Raw genomic sequence first — 20,263 nt, forward strand, 5'->3', positions numbered from 1 at the left:
ACTAAATGCACTAATATGCTATGGTTTCAGTTTATGATTGTGAACCAGAGGCTAATATCTTATTTTCGATATTAAAATTAAGGGACAATACCTTGGCTCTTTTCCTTAAGAGTTTTGCTAGTCGAACCACATATGGTTTAAATTCTCTTTGATGTGTTCCTTGCCTTCGAACTTCTAATCCCGAATCATCTGATGCTTCTGGGATGAATGCCCAGCGATACCTAAAAATACAGTTCTAGTAATGGCAGTAGAAAACACTGTACAAAACCAGATTTTAAATGTCCACGCAGCAAAAATGGTAATGGATAACTGAACAAAAAAAACCCACAACTTACATCTGAAACTGAGGCAGGTTATCAGAGGGTAATGCCAAGGCTAAGTCAAGGAATTTACAAGCTGACAGATAGAGGTTCAACCACCGCTGGCTGTTATATGATGTGGAGAATCCATTCCCACCAGTGTATGTTGTCTCCAAACCAGCTACAGAAGGTCCAGAAGTCCTGCAAGAATGTGGATTAAAATACTACGGGTAAGGGTAATCAGTAAATGCATGCATGAGGGGGATACCTCAAACCTGTCAAGCAGATTTACTTGTATTTTGTGGAGAATTTATCAGGCCCTGCACTCTAGAATTCTAGTTTCAGAAAGTCAACCACTAAGTGAAGAGTTGGTAACAAAAAAAAAAAAATTTAAAGTATATAACCCAGCAATGATCTATAGGGAGCTACCTTCCAAAAGGTGGAGCTAAAGAAAGTTTTACTTTTTCCACTAAAAACATGTTTCCATATTCTTACCAGTCTGTTAGTCGAAGCTCATTATGCAGCTGTGGTCTGGTAGTGGTAGACAGTAAGTTTATGAAATTACCCCAACTGGTAAAGAACTTTCTAGATAGAGTATATAACCTTATTATATTTAGCATCCATTTAAGTAAGACTTGCCGTAGTTTTTTTTTTTTTTTAATGGTTTTCATCCTGGGTAAACCCCTTTAAAAATCACTGTCACAAAAACATTGTAACACTCATAACCATTCTAAACCACTATTGTTTATTTTAATTAACCAGTAACATCCTGGGGTCTAAGGGTGCATGCACACTACGTAACGCCGGGCGTGTATGAGAGCCGTACACGCCGGCGTTACAGCAGGGCTGCCGAACACTTCCCATTCACTTCAATGGGAGCGCTCGTAAACGCCGCTGTTACGAGCGCTCCCATTGAAGTGAATGGGAAGTGTTCGGCAGTCTGCTGTAATGCCGGCGTGTACGGCTCTCATACACGCCCGGCGTTACTCAGTGTGCATGCACCCTAATGCTGTTAATATGGGGTCAGAATATTTTTAGCTGTGCACCTTTATAAACTCCACAACCCTTAAAAAGATCACTGTCACTTTTTCCACATTCTACAATCGTGCCATCCGGTGAATGGCTCTCCCATGTTGACATCTCTGGAGGGATGGATACAAAAAGTCTATGAGAATTAAAAACTTACCTGGTGATATCTTCATCTGCTGTAAGCTCCTGCTCCATTAACAAGAACACTTGTACCTGATAAGCCACAAAGAAATCTAATGACTATTTGACATCTTACCCAATGTGTGTATCAACTGACTATGAGAAACTATGTATCACCGATAGCACGTGGAGTGGTTACATATGGAACGTCTCCAAGAATTTACAAATGACATGAATATCAATTAGCTGTGGAAGCAATAACAGTACGGTGTACTCACCAGTTCAGTGATCATTGTTGGCCACAGTGAGGTGAGGTGTTGAGGGGACATTCTTAGAAGTAGTACTCGGAAAAACAGGAATACCTGGGAATGTAGAGTGGGCACTTGTGGCAACCGTAAGCTCTCCACTAGTCTTTCTAAGAGACACAACACAAGATCATACCCTATGAGAGATGCCTGAATCTTTTTTGAATTAAGAAGGTTATTTTTGGGTCATTTATTTTAAACAATGTTCCTGGTGCTCATGTTTCATGTAGAAGATGATAAATGTTTGATCTGTGGGGTACAACAGCTAGACTGAGCATGCTTTTTTTATATCTCCAATAGACTTATATGGAGTGGGCTATGTGCATTCTTAGTCATCACATTATATTGTGACCATTCAAGGGAGAGAGACCAAGGAACCCTAGCAGTTAAAACTAAGTGCCAAGATCATGATTCACTTATCACTTGATAATTTCTTCCGCACCTTGGATGTCAGGTAGGAATTTCTGGTATTGATCGATCTCACTGCTGAAGATGGCAAAGGCCAGCCTCTTCAACAGCATTGCTCTTTGCTCCAGCTCGGCGTCCCGGTTAGTGAACAGACTGAGTGAACTACTCTGAGCAACGGCTACACGAGCTGAAAAAACAAGCAAAACATTCATGTAATACGTCACACTGGGACATGTACAAGATACAGTATTACAGAATATGCAAACAAGCATTACATGTACAGGTAAAAGATGCAGATGACACAGTAGACACACTTTAGTGTTAAGATAAAACAAAAAAACAAACAGGAAACTCACTCATTAAATCACGGAATGTGGTTTTGTCATGTGTCATCAGATGGTCCATGATGGCCCTCCAACTGTATGACAAGGTAAATGAAAGAGTATCATCAGAGGTGGAGTGTCATTGACTACATATATCGGAGTTAGCTTGCTGGGTTATTCTGAACACGGGGTTACATGTAATATTGATATCAGTATAAGGATCATATTTATCCATATAACACATTTCTGATATATACAGCGTATACTACACAGTCATTGAATGAGTGTGACAAAATCATTGTCAGGAGGAGAGAAGGGCCTTACTGACTAACACAGGAGCCATCCATCTGAAAGAAGTTGTGATCCATGAAGAGATCAAACGCTTCCTTCTTCCATGTGCGTCTGGTGTACTGGTAACCACTGAGGCTGCTCAGCAGCTGCACACAAGCTCGATAACTGGGAGCATTATGGGCACTGCAAGGGAAAAGACAACAACTTATATTGTAGCATTTTTCTATTAAAAGGGCCAGACTGCAATAAGTTTGTTTTGCATTGTGTTCAAAAACAGCACTTTCTAGCTGTCATCCCCGGTTCACATCTTCATTCGGATTTCCATTCAGGGAGTCCACTTGGGGACCCCCCAAAAAGAAACCTGTAAGCATTAAAAAGAGGTGAGCTAAGAAACGACACAGATCCCATAGACTATAATGATAGGGGTGGAGGACCAACAACTCAGATTCGGTGAGAATCCCGGAGTAAGGAACTGCGCTCTCTTGTTTGGTAATTAGCAGATTCGATTTATTTAAAAAAACTCTCACACAACGCGTTTCGGGTGCTATACTGCGCCCTTCTTCTATGCTGCTGGGCTGATACCTTGAAGGTATCAGCCCAGCAGCAGAAGAAACCAATACACCTGAAGAAGGGCGCAGTATAGCACCCGAAACGCGTTGTATGAGAGTTTTTTGAAATAAATCGAATCTGCTAATTACCAAACAAGAGAGCGCAGTTCCTTACTCCGGGATTCTCACCGAATCTGAGTTGTTGGTCCTCCACCCCTATCATTTACACCTATAAGGTGTTAGGAACATTGCTGCCTCGACCTAGGAGAAGCATTTTGTGGTTTAACATTTGCAAACAGTGTTGTGGCTCAGATCCACAACCCTCCAAGGTGAGCTCCTTTGCTTAACTAGAAATACACTATAATCCAAGAATTACTACACTACGGTTTGCTCGGTGTTTTGTCATTTTTTATCTTTGCGATAGACTATAATGAGGTTTGTGTGGTTTCCGCACGAAACATGTCTCCACGTGATTCGTACAGACACTGAGCGAAACACACGGGACCCCATTATAGTCTATGGCGTCTGTGTGGTTTCTTAGCTAAACTTCTTTTTAATGCGTATAGGTTACCCCAAGCGGACTCCCCAAACGGAATACTGAACGTAGATGTGAACCAGCCCTTAATATGTATGTACAGTCACTAATATGTTAAAAATCTATACTGCATATAGAAAACTACCAAAATCTAACTTTTTTGAGACTGCACAGTATACCATATATAAAACTACAACATCATATTTCATATATACAGCAGTTTGGGGACCAGAAAAACAGAAACCCAATCTACTTTAAAAGCCGTTACCTGCCAAAACCTTAGATTGTAATGTGGTCTGCTAGGTTTCCACCCAAAAAACGTGGATAGAAAAGACCTGCTTGCTAGAGAGGAGGTGGGCATACTTTACTCTATAAAGATCAGGTATAGACAGAATTGGAGACATAAGAGGTCAGTGGGCTTGCATGGTACAATGGTCCAGCGGTATTTTAATAAATAAGGTCATATAACTGAAGCTTTATGAGCCTGTCACCAGATGGTATCTAAAAATATACAGATACTGTGCAGGAAGAAAAGGGTTACTTTTAGATGAAGTGGTCAGGTTCTGAGGAATGGAGTAGGAAGAATAGCTTATGATAAGAAACATTAACTAAGTGTGCGGAGGTGTAGAACAATGTGATCACATCATGTAATAAGCCTGCCTAAACAGATGAGATTTTAGGGCAGGTTTAAAGCTGCTTATCCTCTTCTGTTACTGAAGTATCCAATATCAGTATGTCAATATCAATAAATATGTGGCTGGCAGCATTCGTTCACCTGATCCTCACCAATGGTTAAATGATACAGTACTCAATGAAGGTCACTAAGAGAGTAACAGCATCCCATGGTCTACACGCCTCATATTGGACCTGGAATATTGGCCTGGAGCTGCAATCTACCTTTGGCAATGCACTAATAGAAGAAATAGAAGAAAGGTTTGGATACCCGGACACTGAAGTGGGAGGCGCAGGAGACGCGTTTCAAATGTTTTGTAAAACTACTTTTACATATGTTACTGCAACCTCTGGTTGTGCTATACATTCAGCACACACTTTGTGAAATGATCCTGATGTATACCTATAACTTAAGTCCAAGTCCTAGGTCCTCTTTAAGACTGTCTTTTTGGGATTTGTTTGGCTGATGTACAATAAAAAAGGGCAACAATCTGAGTACGATATTGTATAATAAATGTCACAATAATCAATGCAAACTGAGTAGTAACTTTACCTGTGGTTACGTAAATAGGGCACTACATAATGCATTATATTGACAAGTAATGGGATCACCTTCTCCTTTTCATCACTGTAGAACACCATATCCAGCAAATGAGCGAGAACCTGACAAAATACAAGACCAATATATAATCCCACATTAGCAAGATAAGAAATGCCTCTAAAGCCCTTTTCAGTTAATTTGCATAAGAATAAAAAGTGGATATTCATGAAAAAGGAGCTGCAATGCAGAATAAGGGCTCGTTCACATCTGCGGCCCGGTCTCCGTACTTAGGTTTCCGTTTCCTGCCTAAAACACAGGCAGGAGACGGAAACCTGCAGGAGACTTTCTCACCCATTCATTTGAATGGGTGAGAAAGCTGTCCGGCCGTGCGCGGCAGTGAGCGTTTTGCGCTCTCCGCCGCGAAACCGGGTTTTATAATCCGGACACAGAGTCGGACATGCAGTACTCTGTGTCCGGATTAAAAAATCCGGTTTCGCGGCGGAGAGCGCAAAACGCTCACCGCCGCGCACGGCTGGACCCGGTCTATGGTTTCCGTCTTCTGCCATGCAGAAGACGGAAACCATAGAACGGAGACCCCAGACGCAGGTGTGAACCCAGCGTTAGAAGGCATCTTTGGAAAGTGTAGAAGTAGCAATACAAGGTAGTGATTAGTTTGATACTGTTTTTCCTGCGGACAGGCTCCCTTTAATGCTGTCCAAGCTTTTCTTACCTCAGCTAGTAAGGTGAGAGCATGTACACTGTACACCGAAGGGGTGATATGTGAGATTTCTAAAGCTGGAGACAGCATAATGTCTACAGAAGAGAAGAAGGAACATAGTAAGAAGATTACGAAAAAAAACACAAAACAGAAGCACCGCATGGCACCTAGTGCCTCTTGCAACAAAGATATACTTGGTTACAAGTGTGCACCAAAGTCAAGCAAAAAAACCAAGGTTATACGTAGCTGAAGATCTTAACCGTATAAAACGTGCAGAGATCAATAAACAGTACCAATCCAAACACCTATTATATGAGTGTGGACAGGATAAACAAAGCCACGCTTACCAACCATAGTCTTGTCACATTTGTTTATTTTTTTACATGTTTTTCTCTCCACACTCATATAATAGGTGTTTGGATTGGTCCTGTTTATTGATCATAGTTACTACCTCCTGTGCTCCCATTGTACTGAGCGGAGCAACGGTGTGCCTTCTGTGTCTACCGTTACATTCTGAACAGGGGTAAAATATTTTTGTTCTGGTGATTATTTGGTTTCTAAGAGATCCTATAGGAGAACAAATAATTTTCATGGCATAATCCCTTAGCTAGGGGCGCACATTTCCTTTTGCAAAAATCTGCACATATGACAGTGCACATGTGTCAGTGATCTATCAAGTTCTTGTGGAAACTTTTATGTATGTGGTCCGCACATTATTTCTTCTCTTTGTTGGGTTTGATGTTTTTAGTTTGTTACAGCTATGACCAAATTTAGCTAAATAAAATAGTGTCTGGAAAAGAAAAGGATCCAGCACTCATGAATGAAACAGTACCTTCTACATCAGATTCTAGTGTGGGTCCATCTACAGTTATCTTAGGTGAAGGTTTCACTTCCAGATTTCTTCGTAACCAGGTTGTTTGCTCTAAAGATGATCCTGCAATTGCACCAATGGCATCTACAATTTTATGAGTAACATCCTAAAGGAAAAGCAGAAAGAGCATCATGAGAGGTTGATCTATTGCAGAAGTAAAAACAAAAGTAATGTTGCTATTTGTAATAAATGCTATCTCTATACACAAAGTAACCTAATGTACGGTACTCAGAACCACAAAAGATAGGGATGAGCGCTTATCAAAAATAAATACATCAATTTCTATTTGTTAGCATCAGCCATTTACACTGGTCGGTCCTAAGAATAGTAGTACACGATAAATGCTTCACATAATAGGGTCTTAATTCGAAAACTGTCTAATATGGGCTTGACCATTTCCAATAAGACCAGCCTAATTGTGAATGCAGCTCTGATCTATAATAGCCATTTTATGAGCTATACTCTTCAGAATATCCAATGAAATCTGCCGCCATTCAACTAATTAGGTACTTTAATAGGAGACAACGATAAAGTAGCTAAACATTGGGATATTCAGATAGTTACAAACCACTGTTCACTTACTTGAAGGTCCCTTTGATCTTTCTTGTTATCTAGTGTAGGGTTTTTCAGAATAAACTCATTCAAAACCCTAAAAAAACAAATAAAAAAACAAATAGGTCACTGGTACTAGTGGAAAACTGCAATTCCTATAACCATTGGAAAGTCTAATGTCAGACATGACTACAAAAACCAGCAGCAGAAAATACTCTAGAACCAGAGCAAAGATCTAAAAGCTCAGTTACGATGGGAAATAAAGCTGTAGACTCTACAGAATTCACATACATATGTTTTGTTTTGAAGGGTTGTCTGGCAGAGTTTTTTTTTTTTTTTTTTCAAATGGGCTTAGAATGAATAAAAAAAACAAGCCAGTGATTGGCTGAGCAGACATCTCCTATGGCTCGATATGGACTAAGGAAGTAGTAACTTGAGGGGTGCAGTCACACCCATGCCCAGGAGCCTTTGGGGGCCCATAAGCATAACTATAGGTGGTGCAGTTGTTGCAAGCGGAGTCTGCAGTCACCCAGATCACATGAAGGCTGAAAAATTTTTTTCATCTTCATCTTTCCCAGCCATCTTCAGATTTCCTTTGATGGCTGGGAGCCTGTGCATCATATATTTATCATCCATGCCCTATGTTGCATTGAAGTGAGATGGGGAAGATAATTTATGAGAAACAGATGTTGAGTCTTCATATAGATGCAAAAGGTAAATGTAGATGTTTCTAAAATGTACAAATTAAAGCGGCTAACAGTTGTGATAAGAAGTTGCTCAGGGCGGCCCATGCTGAGCTTTTGCATATCGGGGCTCGTGGACCTTAGATACGCCCCTGGACCTGCAGATATCTTATTAAAACTGGTAGAGAGGAAATGGTGAGGCTGCTATTCATTTTTTTATACTTTTTTAAAATTCCTTTTGGGCTTGTATCAAAAATGCTTTCCTGCTAGACAACCCCTTTAAGCTGTTAGAAAACAAAAAAAACAAAAAACAAAAGGTGTAGAATCTAATTATGCGGAAGAATCAAAGATCTGGCATCTAAAAAATAATCATCCAAAGAAAAGCTTTTTCATATTGGTACTAGTATTTATACCAGCACAGAATGACAGAAGTGCCCATATACTAATAAATGTATTACCCAAGTATCAGGAATTGACCCGGAGCTGGAAGGTTAAGCTGAATGGACTCTTTGAGGAGAGCAAGGAAAGAGGCCCAGCTATCTACGATATTAGACACAGGAATCCTGCAAGAAATACACTGAGATGGTTATTCATATACTTTACATAAGCAACTAAAGTATTACAAGATGGCATATAGTGGTATACACATGTGGCTGGGAGCACAGTATGACAGCACTCCTATGTTACAGTTTGTGCTACATGACTTTAGTATTTAGTTTTACAATTATTGACCGGCACTCCGAGGACCGCATCTAATTTTTTAATTTAAAATCGACACGCTGAACAAAAAAGGTTAGGTAGGCACCCCTGTCTTAGAGACTGCAATGTTACAAATCATAGAGACAGACAGTTATATAAATACACAGTGAGTTAGTTGTAATAAAGATCTGTTTCCACCTTTAGTCCCCTTTGTTGGCACACAGATCACAATCATGAAATAACTAAGCACATGTAGATAACAGTTACTTAAATGCTAGGGGGTTGCATGCTATGTCACATGCAAAATGTTCATCTTACCTCTGTACATAAGCATAAAAGAACTGTAACATGCAGACCTCAAGGGAAAGGTGTTTCTAAAAAGAGAAGCAATAGATTAGCGTCGCACTTTGTAAATGCTATATCATTCAAATGTGTCTTCAGAAAATTCCCTTGTGTTTAAATCAAGTTTTAATGTGATCAGACTTTTTTTTGAGCTAACCGCAGGGTGTCCATTCTACACACCATCCAGGCTTCAACATATGTTTATTGTTTGCATGAATGGAGCAACCAATCATTGTCCTTAGCAGTCATGTTCTGTACATACAAGCATGCCAGCTAAGGTCAGTGACTGACTGCAGCAGTCATAAGAACAGTAAATGCAATGTAATTAGTGCAGAACCAATGAGAACCACTGGATTGGTGGGGATTCAATGTGGGATTTAACAAAATCTCATAAAATTTACCTAGTTATTAAAATTTTTGCTTTCTAGTTTTGTTTGTGGTTGACCAAGATCTGCATTACTATTCATGTATTAAAATGATCAAACAACACAAATTATTGCATGTAAACAGAAACCCCAAACGCAGATGTGAACTGAGCCTAAGGCATATTGTGGAACTGTGTGCTGCTATGGCTGAAAATGATGAGTCCAGACAATGTATCCATAATCCACGGATAAGTGAATATAACAATAGTCTGTTACGGCCCCCAGCATATTTAGGTCTTAAACTAAATGACAGTTATATCTGTATTTCAGGACAAGCCACTTGATAATGAAAAAAATTATCGGATATAATATTATAAAAGTATTACATTAAAAAAAATACCTTATCTTTAGCTATGGCAGGAGGCTGCTTTAACACTTCCTTCACTGTCTGAATGACAGTCTCCGTCCTCATCACACTGATTGAACGAACCAATTCTACAAGAAGCAGCTGCTCTTCACTTGCCAATGGAATAACCTAAGCACACATGAAATAATGACAGGTGTATAAGTGCAAAACAACTACTCATTGGTTAAGAATGAAATGGTCATCTCAACTTTTACTTTGCACTAATATTTTTTTTTTTTTTAAATCTCCACCATTGGGGACAACACGGTGGCTCAGTGGTTAGCACTGCAGCCTTGCAGCACTGGAGTCCTGGGTTCGAATCCCACCTGGAGCAACATCTGCAAGGAGTTTGTATGTTCTCCCCGTGTTTGCATGGATTTCCTCCCATTCTACAATGACACATTGATAGGAGAAAAATAGATGTACATTGTGATCCCCATATGGGGCTCACACTCTACATTAAAAAAAACAAAACATCTCCACCATTGTTTGGTGCTTAATGCAGCGGCATAATAAATATTAGCTTATGCTGCTGTTTTAAGCACTAGGCATAACAGAACAAAGTACTCAAATTAAATTTATTAAGTTATTAAAATTATTACACTGTGCTCTGAATTAGCAGATCATGTTGATCTCATGTTCTTGGATTTCAGACAAACGTTAAATAAAATGTGTTACCTAAATAAAATGTTACCTTCGTGCGTGCAGAGTTTTTGTTTTGTCTTCTCTCATTCCATACAAAAGCAATGGCGGCCATAAAATGAACCCCATGATTCATGGAAATAGGTCCTAGTAGCTCCAGAATCTGCTGTCTTAAGTTCTGTGGATCCAAATCAACATACAAATTTGACAAATGTTCCAATTAAACAAAAAACCCCCCACTAAAACATATACTGGGAACAATAAGAGATGTGTATATAATCCGGAGGGCTACTCTCACATCTGCAAAGTTTACGCTCAGGGTGTCTGTCGCAGTGTCTGGCAGGAATCCCAAATGAAAAAGTCCTGCAAGCTCGACTTATTCATCCAGTTTTTATAGTAGAAAAAACAGAAACCTGATAGACACAATTATAGTTGCCCTTCATTTGATGGTTCATTTTTCCGTTCTTCTGGTCTTGTGACGGACCAGAAGAACAGAGAGTATACAGTAGGTACACACGTTCATGGTCCTGTAAGTTGTTAGAAAATATGCTAACATTATATAGCTACCGTAATTGGACATATAATAAGTCTCTGTTACTCAAAGTAGCAAAAACATGTCATATGTACAGTACAGGTTAGCCTTGGAATATCATTGTGATAGTTTGCATGTTAAGTTTTTTTATTTTTTATAAATACTGGATTTAAATAACTTTTACTGAACTTGAATTATCGTACTTAATTTAATATTTCATAAGCTATTTTCATCCAGGATTGATTTAATAATTCTGCTGACTTTATAATATTACCTAGTATCCCATGCTGCTTCGCTTCTGCACAGAACATACTCTACTCATATATATTTGAGGAGTTTAGTTTTTGCTCCTGACACTGCAAAATAAACCCCCCACTTTTGAATTTTTTCCCCACAGTGAATGCAAAAAAACCTCTTAATCAGCACATAACCTAGTAGCATTACGTTCAAATCTGTGCCAGGAAGTCCGTTGTATAAGCAGAAAACCAGACCCATATATAAATCACGAATAAAGCACGAATAACCCCACTAACTAGCATGGGATATGTCTTTTTAGACTGGAATTACTAAATAATTAAGTGCTGCAAGACCACCTTTTCATCCATAGACTATAACACAGTCCGTCTTTTCAAATGGAAATCACTAGATGAAATAAAGTCCGGGTTGCATTAGTCTGATGATCTACACTGGATGGACACACAGCACAGATGTGAACTATGTCTAAGGGCTCGTTCACACGGAGTAAACGCGGCACGCAATGTGCCGTGTGTACGGGACCGCAAACATGCACCGTCAAAATCGCGGTGCAAACGTTCCGTACACGTGGCACATTGCGTGCCGCGTTTACTCCGTGTGAACAAACCCTAAGTAAAATAAACTAGCTGAAAACTTATTTCTAATTTCTCTTCTCGTGAATTATACAAATGGGGCGTCCTAAAAAAAGAAATATTTCTTAAACCATGCTTGCCTCTAAAGCAAAGAACAAGTCTGGCTAGATTTTTTAGACTTTTACCGCAGATTTTGCCTGGAACCTGTTGCAAATTTTGTTGTTCATCTGAGTTAAATACATGAAACCAGCAGTGAAAACCTGCACAAAGAATTGACATTCTGCAGATTTTAAAACCTGTACCATATGCATGAGACTTTGAAAATGCCATTGCCTTAAATAGTACTGAATTACCCTGTGGATTTTCTGTATGACAATCAGCACATCCGCAACACGTGCAAGTAGCCTAAAGTGATCTTCCAGATTAAGGTGCGAGTGCCATGATCTCTTCACGGTTTACACTGCACACCATTTGTTTCAAAGACGTAAATACAGCCTTGTCCTATTGACTTATACGAGGCTGTAAATACATTGGACAGCTGCCATGAAACAAACAGCTTGCAATATAAAGAGTGAAGGGACATTGGTACACACATATATAAGACATATAGTTCTGTACCAATCATCAGACATACTTATAGAAAGCGTACATCTATTCAATTCCAGGATGACATGATATTAATAAAATGTTAGGTATAACATATGTGAAGCCCATTTGCTCTTTTTACACTTACTCATCTTCCTATTACCTTTGTTGAGCCCAGGTTGATTGTAGTAACTGAGGCGGCTGCAGCGGCAAAGTTCTTCTCAGAAGAGTCGGCTTGATGCAGAACGCTCCAGAGAAGGGTGACCGAAGACATTATCAAATGGAGAATAGAAAGGATTCCACTGCGGGCTTCTAGCAAGTGTTTCTGATCAACATTGACCATGAGCTGCAACATGGGACGTAGGAAGTCAAGAGGAACAAATGTCAGCAAGAAGCATCAATAGTCCTGATATAAAACAATACCTTATAGTTTTAGCTGCAGACTCACTAAAAACTTACTGGATGTGTATCCACAGTTACAGACTACAAACTGGTGTGTCAGCATGCTCTGATCCTGCAGTCACCATTTTAGTCATGAATTTAATCATGTCTTCACAGGTTTACATGGCAGCTTTAGACATCAAGAACATTTACAAAATAGCTTCATTTGGTTTTATCTTAAATCCATTGGCACAAAAAACCATTGCAATTGTACTAAGATGTTAAAAGGGAGTCTGCCACCAGACACACCCTTCTAAATGTAGATGTAGTTCCTAAAATCAGCCAGGGTGTGTCACTGTACCTGCTGTAAGATGTACCATATGCAAACTAAGGTGCCGCTGGCCTTCTGGTGGCTAGTGGTGACTCATTTTGGCACCTGAGTGCCGAGAGGTGATCACATGGTGCCAGTCAGGTCTATATGCTGATTCATTTACATATGGTACACACTTACAAATGGTGGCCACTGATGTGACAACAAAAGATACAACATGTTCCCTTTCTAATACTACGATTCCTTTGCAGCTCCATTAATGCTAAACTACTCTCTTTCGGTATCTCTAATATGGAATCTTCCCCACACCTTGCAAATGTCTCTTCTTTAACACCTCAATTGATTGGTCTTACAGAGTAAAAACATAAATCCCAGATATGATCCTTTTACCTGGTGGTACTGAGCAGAGGCATCAAGCAGGCAATAGTGAATAATTGTTGTAATGCCTTCTAATAAAGTCAGTATCATGTCAGGTGGGATGAATGATGCCATCCATAGTGGCCTGAAAAGCAATGCATAAAGTCAAAATCTTAAAATGCACCTGTCATTTCATGTGACTTTTCAGGAGAAGCTGTCATCTGTATACACCAGGAATAATACTATTTCTAATCATTTTGAGCACTTTTTCCATTTGCAGGCTCTATCTGTAGTTTGCAGTTGTCTCTGTTCTTTACATGACAGCTACTCTCCACCCACCATCTCACAGTAAGAAGAGGACAATCTGCTTCATAATGGTCTGTCAATCACTCAAACAACCCCAAATCATGCAGGACACACACAGAGAAGTATTACCTGTACTGATATGAATAAAATACTTTGGATGTGGAAGAAAGCTCATATTTAGCACTACGGTAGAATAAGACTAAGCCTCTCTCTATTTGAAATCCTCTTCACAGACTTCTATAGATCTGTGACATGTGACCTGTAGTCCTTCTCAAGACACAGGGAGATTTATCAAGGTTATGCCAATCTTCGTAGCTCCTGCTCTGGAATTGTGCCTCAAAAAGAGCCAAATTACACCCTGAATCTGCCTCCCATTGTATTCAAAATTCTGTTTCTGCTATGTGATTGGTCCCTAATAAGATATAATATGTTTCTTACAAATGCCTACAGTTTTGCAATTATGCAAAGTTTGTTGAAATGACTGAGCCTATTTAAAGCTTCCAGCAACAACAGATGTGCGATGCTAGCGACTCCTGCGCACTTACCTGTTGTCAGATAATCCAGTTTCATACTTGTATTGCTGAATTAAATTGTCAAGGTTTCTGCAGAGCTGTAATGTAACTGAAACCACTACTCTCTGTAACACCTTCCCCATGTAAGGTAAGGTGGATGTTATGAGTCCAATCCACTGAGGGTGCATTTTACATGTATAGTGCTGGTGTAAAGCCCTGATCACAGCACAGAGGAACATTCCCTGGTATGTGATTGGCTGGGAGTGCATATACTGTAAGGAAGTCAATGGCTGAGGGTTCATGTGATCCAGATCAGTCATTACAAAATCAAAGCCAGCGTCATTGTCTTCTGGAACGGTCAAGACACGATGTTCTAGGACAATAAGACCTTGAAGAACTTTTAATAACTGAGACTGCAGTGTGCTACCATTGTCAAATTCATCTTCAGAAAAATTAATAAGACTGTCTTCCGAAAAGCCTTCTTCAATAGCCATTATGTTCTTCTCTGCCATGCGCTCACTGTGCCATTTCTGAGCACTGAAAATTGAAGATAGTAGGCAGTGGAGAATGACTTTCTGAACCTTGCATTTGGACAACATATCTGAGATAAAGCTAGCAAAGCCCTTAGCTGAGCTCTCAATGACCTTTGCCAACTCTGTAAACAGTAGGGTCAGGATTTCAATGCTCATCATCTGCATGTTGCGGTTGCCCATAAGATCTTGCTGTGAAACTTTCACATGTGTAGGATAATGGCTTCTCATGAAATACAAACATAATGAAATAAGGATCTCTATATACATTGAACTTCGGAAATTGTGATTAGAGTCCAGGGGAATATTGCTATAGAAGTCTTTCCCCATCACAGAAATCCGATGTCTTGCTAAAAGATTCTGGAGCAGAGATAACTGAGGAGTGTATGCATTGTTCACACTGGTTGTGGATATAGCACTGACAAACACTGTGGGGCAGGTTTTTAATATGGCTTTTATAGCAGACAAAGCATATAAAGTCCTTGAGGAGTCATATAACTGGAGGTACAAGAGCACGTGCTGGTATAGAGGGTGGATGTTAAAATGGGGGGATTTACGGATGCCAGGAGATCCCACATCGCTTTCAATTTCTGAGATTTCTCCTTCTCCGCAACTGTACCAGTTCTCCAAATCTAATCCATCACTGAAAAAAACGTTTGTTTGCTTTAATTTTTCATTTTGGGCTTTTTTCTTTTCTTCTTCTTTCCTTCTGGGCATTTTTACTTTGGGTTTTGTTCCGGTTGCTTTACTGCCTGCTTCTTTATAGTTTGGGTCCTTTTCTGCCCCTTTACCCTTAAAATTAAACTGGATGCTACTGTGACTCCGTTTTCTGTGTTGGCCTCCCATCATGTTGGCATTAAATTCCGTAGATATCTGTTGCGCCATAATTGATGGAGAAGATAGGTTTCTGGTTATAGCATTTGCCAAGCTTTCAATGCCATCCTCTGCAGACACAGACAGAAAGTTAGATGGATCTCTGACTGAGAGGGTATTTTCGTGCTCTTGAGGTGCGTCTTCCTCAGTATGAGGAGCCTCACTGACTACAGTGCTGCCTGTATTTACTCTCTCAGATGTATCCGCCTGATTGGCATCGGAGTAATTACATTCAGGTTCCTCATTAACAGTTCTAAGAACGTTGCAGATCAAGTCAGTGATAACTTGCTGAACGATCTCTTCAACAGAGTCCTCTCTAGAGTTTGGACAGGTATCTTGGGCAGTCAGACTCTCAGCATCCACCTCATCTCCAACTGAAGACTGAGAACAACCAGAATCTGAGCTCTGCAGGATTTCTATCTGCTGATCTGGAAGCTCAAAGTCTGATATTCCCATAGGGATGGTCTCACTGCTTGTACTCAGAAGGGAAAGCCTGTCACTTAAAGGGTTGACTGTAAGGCTAAAGTTCTCCATCTCGTCCATGAGAACCTGTTTAGAGCTTGTTCCAGAACACTGTCTGCTGGGAAACCCTGCAAATGTGAACAAGAAAATATATTAAGTCTTTATTAATATACTTGTGCAAAGGAAATAACACTGTACACAGTCACATTAATAATACCATCCAATGGTGTGTTAAAAACTTGCAAATTTCACTGACATGACCTGAGCAATATTTTCACAGTTGGGGCTTAAAGAAGATGTCCAACGAATAAGATCTATTCCCCATCTGTGTTTCCTTGCTGTTTACTGCATTCCTTGTGGGCTTAGGGCGGGTTCACACCTGCGCCCGGTCTCCGCTTTGTGGGTTTCCGTCTTCTGCCGACAGGAGACGGAAACCCAGCATTCAGTGTCTGCTCGTGAGCGTTTTGTGGTCTCTGCGGTGAAACCGTTTTTTTTTTTTTAACCGGACACAGAGTACTGCATGTCTAACTTTGTGTCCGGTTAAAAAAAAAAAAAAAACTGTTTCGCCGCGGACACCAGAAGACGCTCATGGGCACTCACTTTGCAAAGTTTGAAAAGTGACTGCTGGTTTCAGTCGCCTGTCCAGTTTCTGGGGCAGAAGAAGTGGAGATTGAGTGCAAGTGTGAACCCACACTTAACGGTTATAACACATTTGTTTTTTTCTAGTGGCACCAAATTGAAGAAGTTTTCACTAGAATATTTGTCAGTTCAGTGTCTCACATTGCTTTTCCATGTATGTTTCTTCTGTGTGGCAACTTGACACCCCAAGCGGGCAAAGTCAGCCCGTCTATATTGTGTGAAATGTCCACTGATGTTTCATTCAACTTTATGAGTCTGCCAAACATGGCTGGGTCCAGTGTTCAGCTATCTTTGCCAGAACAATAGAGTGGAAACAGTCATGCACAACTGGCATTCCATTCTGATGATAGAAGTGTGACATCTTCCTTGATTTTGGGTGGGTGTTCCAGATTTCTGACCCCATCGATCAGAAACGTATTTATTATCCTGTGGATAGAAGTCTTGTTCGTGGGACAATCCCTTTAATGTAACATCAACAATTACTCATAAGCACTCCAGGCATGTATAATAGAATGTAGTTTTAATACATGTCACCACATTATACCTACCATCGGTACTGATAGATGCCTTATTGAAGACTTTCCTGTTTTCCTCCAAATATCGAGTTGACTTACTCCAGTGTCTCTCAGCCTGGACTCGCTGCACAGACACACGCTGAGTTTTAGGATGAAGGAGCAGAAGTATGAGTGGTTCAAGGACTCTAGCAATATCATGTCTCTGGAGAACTTGATGCAACCAGGCCTGTCCCACAGAACATGTGCAGCCATCTAGGCTATTCAGACTGTCCAGCATAATAAATAATGACCTGTAATTGAGAACATTTAATGAATAATGCATCACAAGCACTTAGGTGTCTGACTTGGTGAGGAAAGAACTAGTCTATACTGGACATAACGCAATGGTATGACAAACTAGAAATGTCATACAACACCCGTGTTTAGTGTTATATGTGAATAATTCTGAAAATAGAATAAAAGTATACAAATCCACTTCAGCAAGTTACAACTATTACATTTAGGGGCTGTAGCCACAAGAAAAAGCCATTTTTGTTTAAGCCAGAGATGTTGGAGGAAGCTGCAGCTAGCTATATGCTTATATACAATACAATAATGAGCCAGTTATATCGAATAGTTCTAATACATTTAGGTTTTATTGCATATAAAGATAAAAACTAATTTGATAAAAATATTTAGATTTCCCCAAAAGACAGAAGAAAAGGTAAGGGTATGAGGTGATAACTGGTACATACTTCTTTAATGTTTGTGCACCTTGCCTTATTCAATAATAATCACAAACCTGTCAAAAGTCCGGCTATAGGATGAGGACTTGTTGATGTGAAGGTCCCTGGTGAGGTGCCACAGGACGGCAAATCTACCATGAGCTTCCATCCTTATCTTCTGCAAAAAATAAAGAAATCACTCATTCCAATGTGTAAATTCTAATAGAGGTCTGTATGACATGCTCCTCTCACGCTAAAGAATGGTTTAGTAAACACACAGTAAGAACACTAGACCTAAAGTAAAGTCTACTGCTAAACTATGACATCTTCAAGAAATGTTATAGGAAATGCTCCTAAAAAACTGCTTTGTGGTACTGTGTGTTAAAATGAACCTTTCATCTGAATATGCCGTCCTATGTACGGTCTGGATAATACAGATATTATATGTCAGTATACAATATGGGTGGCATTAGCAACCGCTAATGGATGCATAGCTATAGGCCTTCTATATTCTTTTGTGGATAATATTAGTCAACTACAAAAACATTTTTGGATTGCGCATTTAAATACCGTAATCAACAAAATTGATCTTTTTGTTTTAGAAATTTGAAAAAAAATATATTTTTTTTATAAAAATACAAAATTAGTTTTTGGATATGAAAGAATACCTTATCCTTGTGTGTTAGCTGCTGGCTGATGACATCTTCACATATACTAGATGATGGGACCAGGTTGTGCAGCTGATAGAATAGTTCTACGCTTCTTTGATGGTGTTGTGGGGTTCGGTCTCCCAACTGTTGCCACAATGTTATAGCCACATTCTGGAAATGGTTCAAAAGAGAACAGAAGGTGTGGTAGCAGATGCAGTAAAATGGTGCATAATCTTATCTGATGTTAAGAAATACAAGATAACATATCTGTGCTAAAAATTCTTAAAATGATCTATGGGAAGAATATGCAAATCTGACTTTCATGATGTAATTAGGATGCCAGTGCCTCAAGTATGCACACCAATAGAGGGCGCTGACTGAGAATGTGCAAGTCTATCTTCCATTATGTAATTAGAAAGACAGAGTCTAAGTCAAGCAAACCTATAGAGGGCGCTCCCTTTAACATCATGCCGACCTTCTCAGACTCCACACACCTAAATGGTGTTTCTCTCCCTATGGAGTGACGATATCTCCTGAACCCTTTCTAAGCCTCTCACCTTTGCCAGATCAGTCCTCTCTGCGCCAAGCTGATGAGATGCAAGTACATCAAAACAGCTGTCCTTGGCTGAGAGACTGTATCTGGTAAAATCCCAACATCATTGCAAACAAAGGCCTCTGAGAAGGTCGGCATGATGTTAAAGGGAGCGCCCTCTATAGGTTTGCTTGACTGAGACTCTGTCTTCCTAATTACATCATGGAAGATAGACTTGCACATTCTCAGTCAGCGCCCTCTATTGGTGTGCATACTTGAGGCACTGGCATCCTAATTACATCATGGAAGTCAGATTTGCATATTCTTCCCATGTTCCTTTGCAGTGGAGCGCTCATGGCTTAATAAGACTCCACACACCTAAATGGTGGTTCTTTCCCTATAAAATGATCTAATATTAGTCAAACAAACAGACGGATGCAAAAATCACTGTACTTACCTTAAAGAAATCTGTTTTCTCAGCCATGTACCTCAAATTGCCTTCAGTGAGGGGCGGTCGGATAACAACGGATACTCTGCCTTGGTTTGGACTCAAGGGTTGAGAAGCCTCCAGGCTATTTGTATTCTCTCCTGCTACAACTGCTACAGACTGTGTCAATCCAACCAGGTCCATAACAAGTGATATGGCGACACTCTGTATGCTGAAGTCAACTGCTGCACTGCAGGCATTCATGAGAGTCTGAAGCCACATTGGTGGTTGTATCTTCTCACAATCTAATAAAAATGAAACAAGTACACCATGCAATATTGAAGTATACAGACACTGCACAGACCACAAGATCCCGTAACATGTAAGCAGTACATCAGTGTCACCCCGGTTGGTTTTCTTAGAACTGTTAATTCATGACAAATAGGCATTAAGTCCCTGCAATGTATATCATATCAATGCATTTAACACACAGGAAAGAGTTATAGAAGGAAGAGAGGAGCAGGGAGTTAGTTACCACTGTCCCTTCACTCCTACCAGGTAGAAAATAAAGGGAGAATGCATCCCACTGAAGACATTCACTGTCTGAAGGCCTCCTTGATCCTGACAGCACCCTCACCCATGCCCCTTCATAGCAAAATATCCTTACAATATAGGATCCACAGCCCAATTTCTAAGAGAAACTCATTATCAATTGGCCCGTCTATATCCTTACTACCAGGCAAGTCAATAG

At 39.9% G+C, this 20,263-nt stretch overlaps 1 protein-coding gene across 2 annotated transcripts in view; it reads right to left on the bottom strand.

The window, feature by feature from the left end:
• Positions 1–20,263, bottom strand: part of DOP1A (DOP1 leucine zipper like protein A) — a 51,831-nt gene that overhangs the window by 756 nt on the left and 30,812 nt on the right. For both annotated transcript variants that reach the window (XM_075268234.1, XM_075268233.1), the window contains 22 exons: positions 19,543–19,817; positions 18,572–18,724; positions 17,981–18,081; positions 17,233–17,489; positions 14,214–16,173; positions 13,396–13,507; positions 12,457–12,639; positions 10,402–10,527; positions 9,702–9,836; positions 8,913–8,968; positions 8,354–8,458; positions 7,243–7,309; positions 6,622–6,766; positions 5,802–5,884; positions 5,084–5,193; positions 2,809–2,958; positions 2,518–2,579; positions 2,196–2,348; positions 1,727–1,863; positions 1,486–1,541; positions 336–500; positions 92–221 (listed from right to left, as the gene is read on the bottom strand). In XM_075268234.1, coding sequence (XP_075124335.1) covers positions 92–221; positions 336–500; positions 1,486–1,541; positions 1,727–1,863; positions 2,196–2,348; positions 2,518–2,579; positions 2,809–2,958; positions 5,084–5,193; positions 5,802–5,884; positions 6,622–6,766; positions 7,243–7,309; positions 8,354–8,458; positions 8,913–8,968; positions 9,702–9,836; positions 10,402–10,527; positions 12,457–12,639; positions 13,396–13,507; positions 14,214–16,173; positions 17,233–17,489; positions 17,981–18,081; positions 18,572–18,724; positions 19,543–19,817 — 4,721 coding nt within the window. The remainder of the gene's footprint in view (positions 1–91; positions 222–335; positions 501–1,485; positions 1,542–1,726; positions 1,864–2,195; positions 2,349–2,517; positions 2,580–2,808; positions 2,959–5,083; positions 5,194–5,801; positions 5,885–6,621; positions 6,767–7,242; positions 7,310–8,353; positions 8,459–8,912; positions 8,969–9,701; positions 9,837–10,401; positions 10,528–12,456; positions 12,640–13,395; positions 13,508–14,213; positions 16,174–17,232; positions 17,490–17,980; positions 18,082–18,571; positions 18,725–19,542; positions 19,818–20,263) is intronic.

This window comes from Leptodactylus fuscus, chromosome 3 (genome assembly GCF_031893055.1).
Source record: "Leptodactylus fuscus isolate aLepFus1 chromosome 3, aLepFus1.hap2, whole genome shotgun sequence".
Taxonomy (NCBI): domain Eukaryota; kingdom Metazoa; phylum Chordata; class Amphibia; order Anura; family Leptodactylidae; genus Leptodactylus; species Leptodactylus fuscus.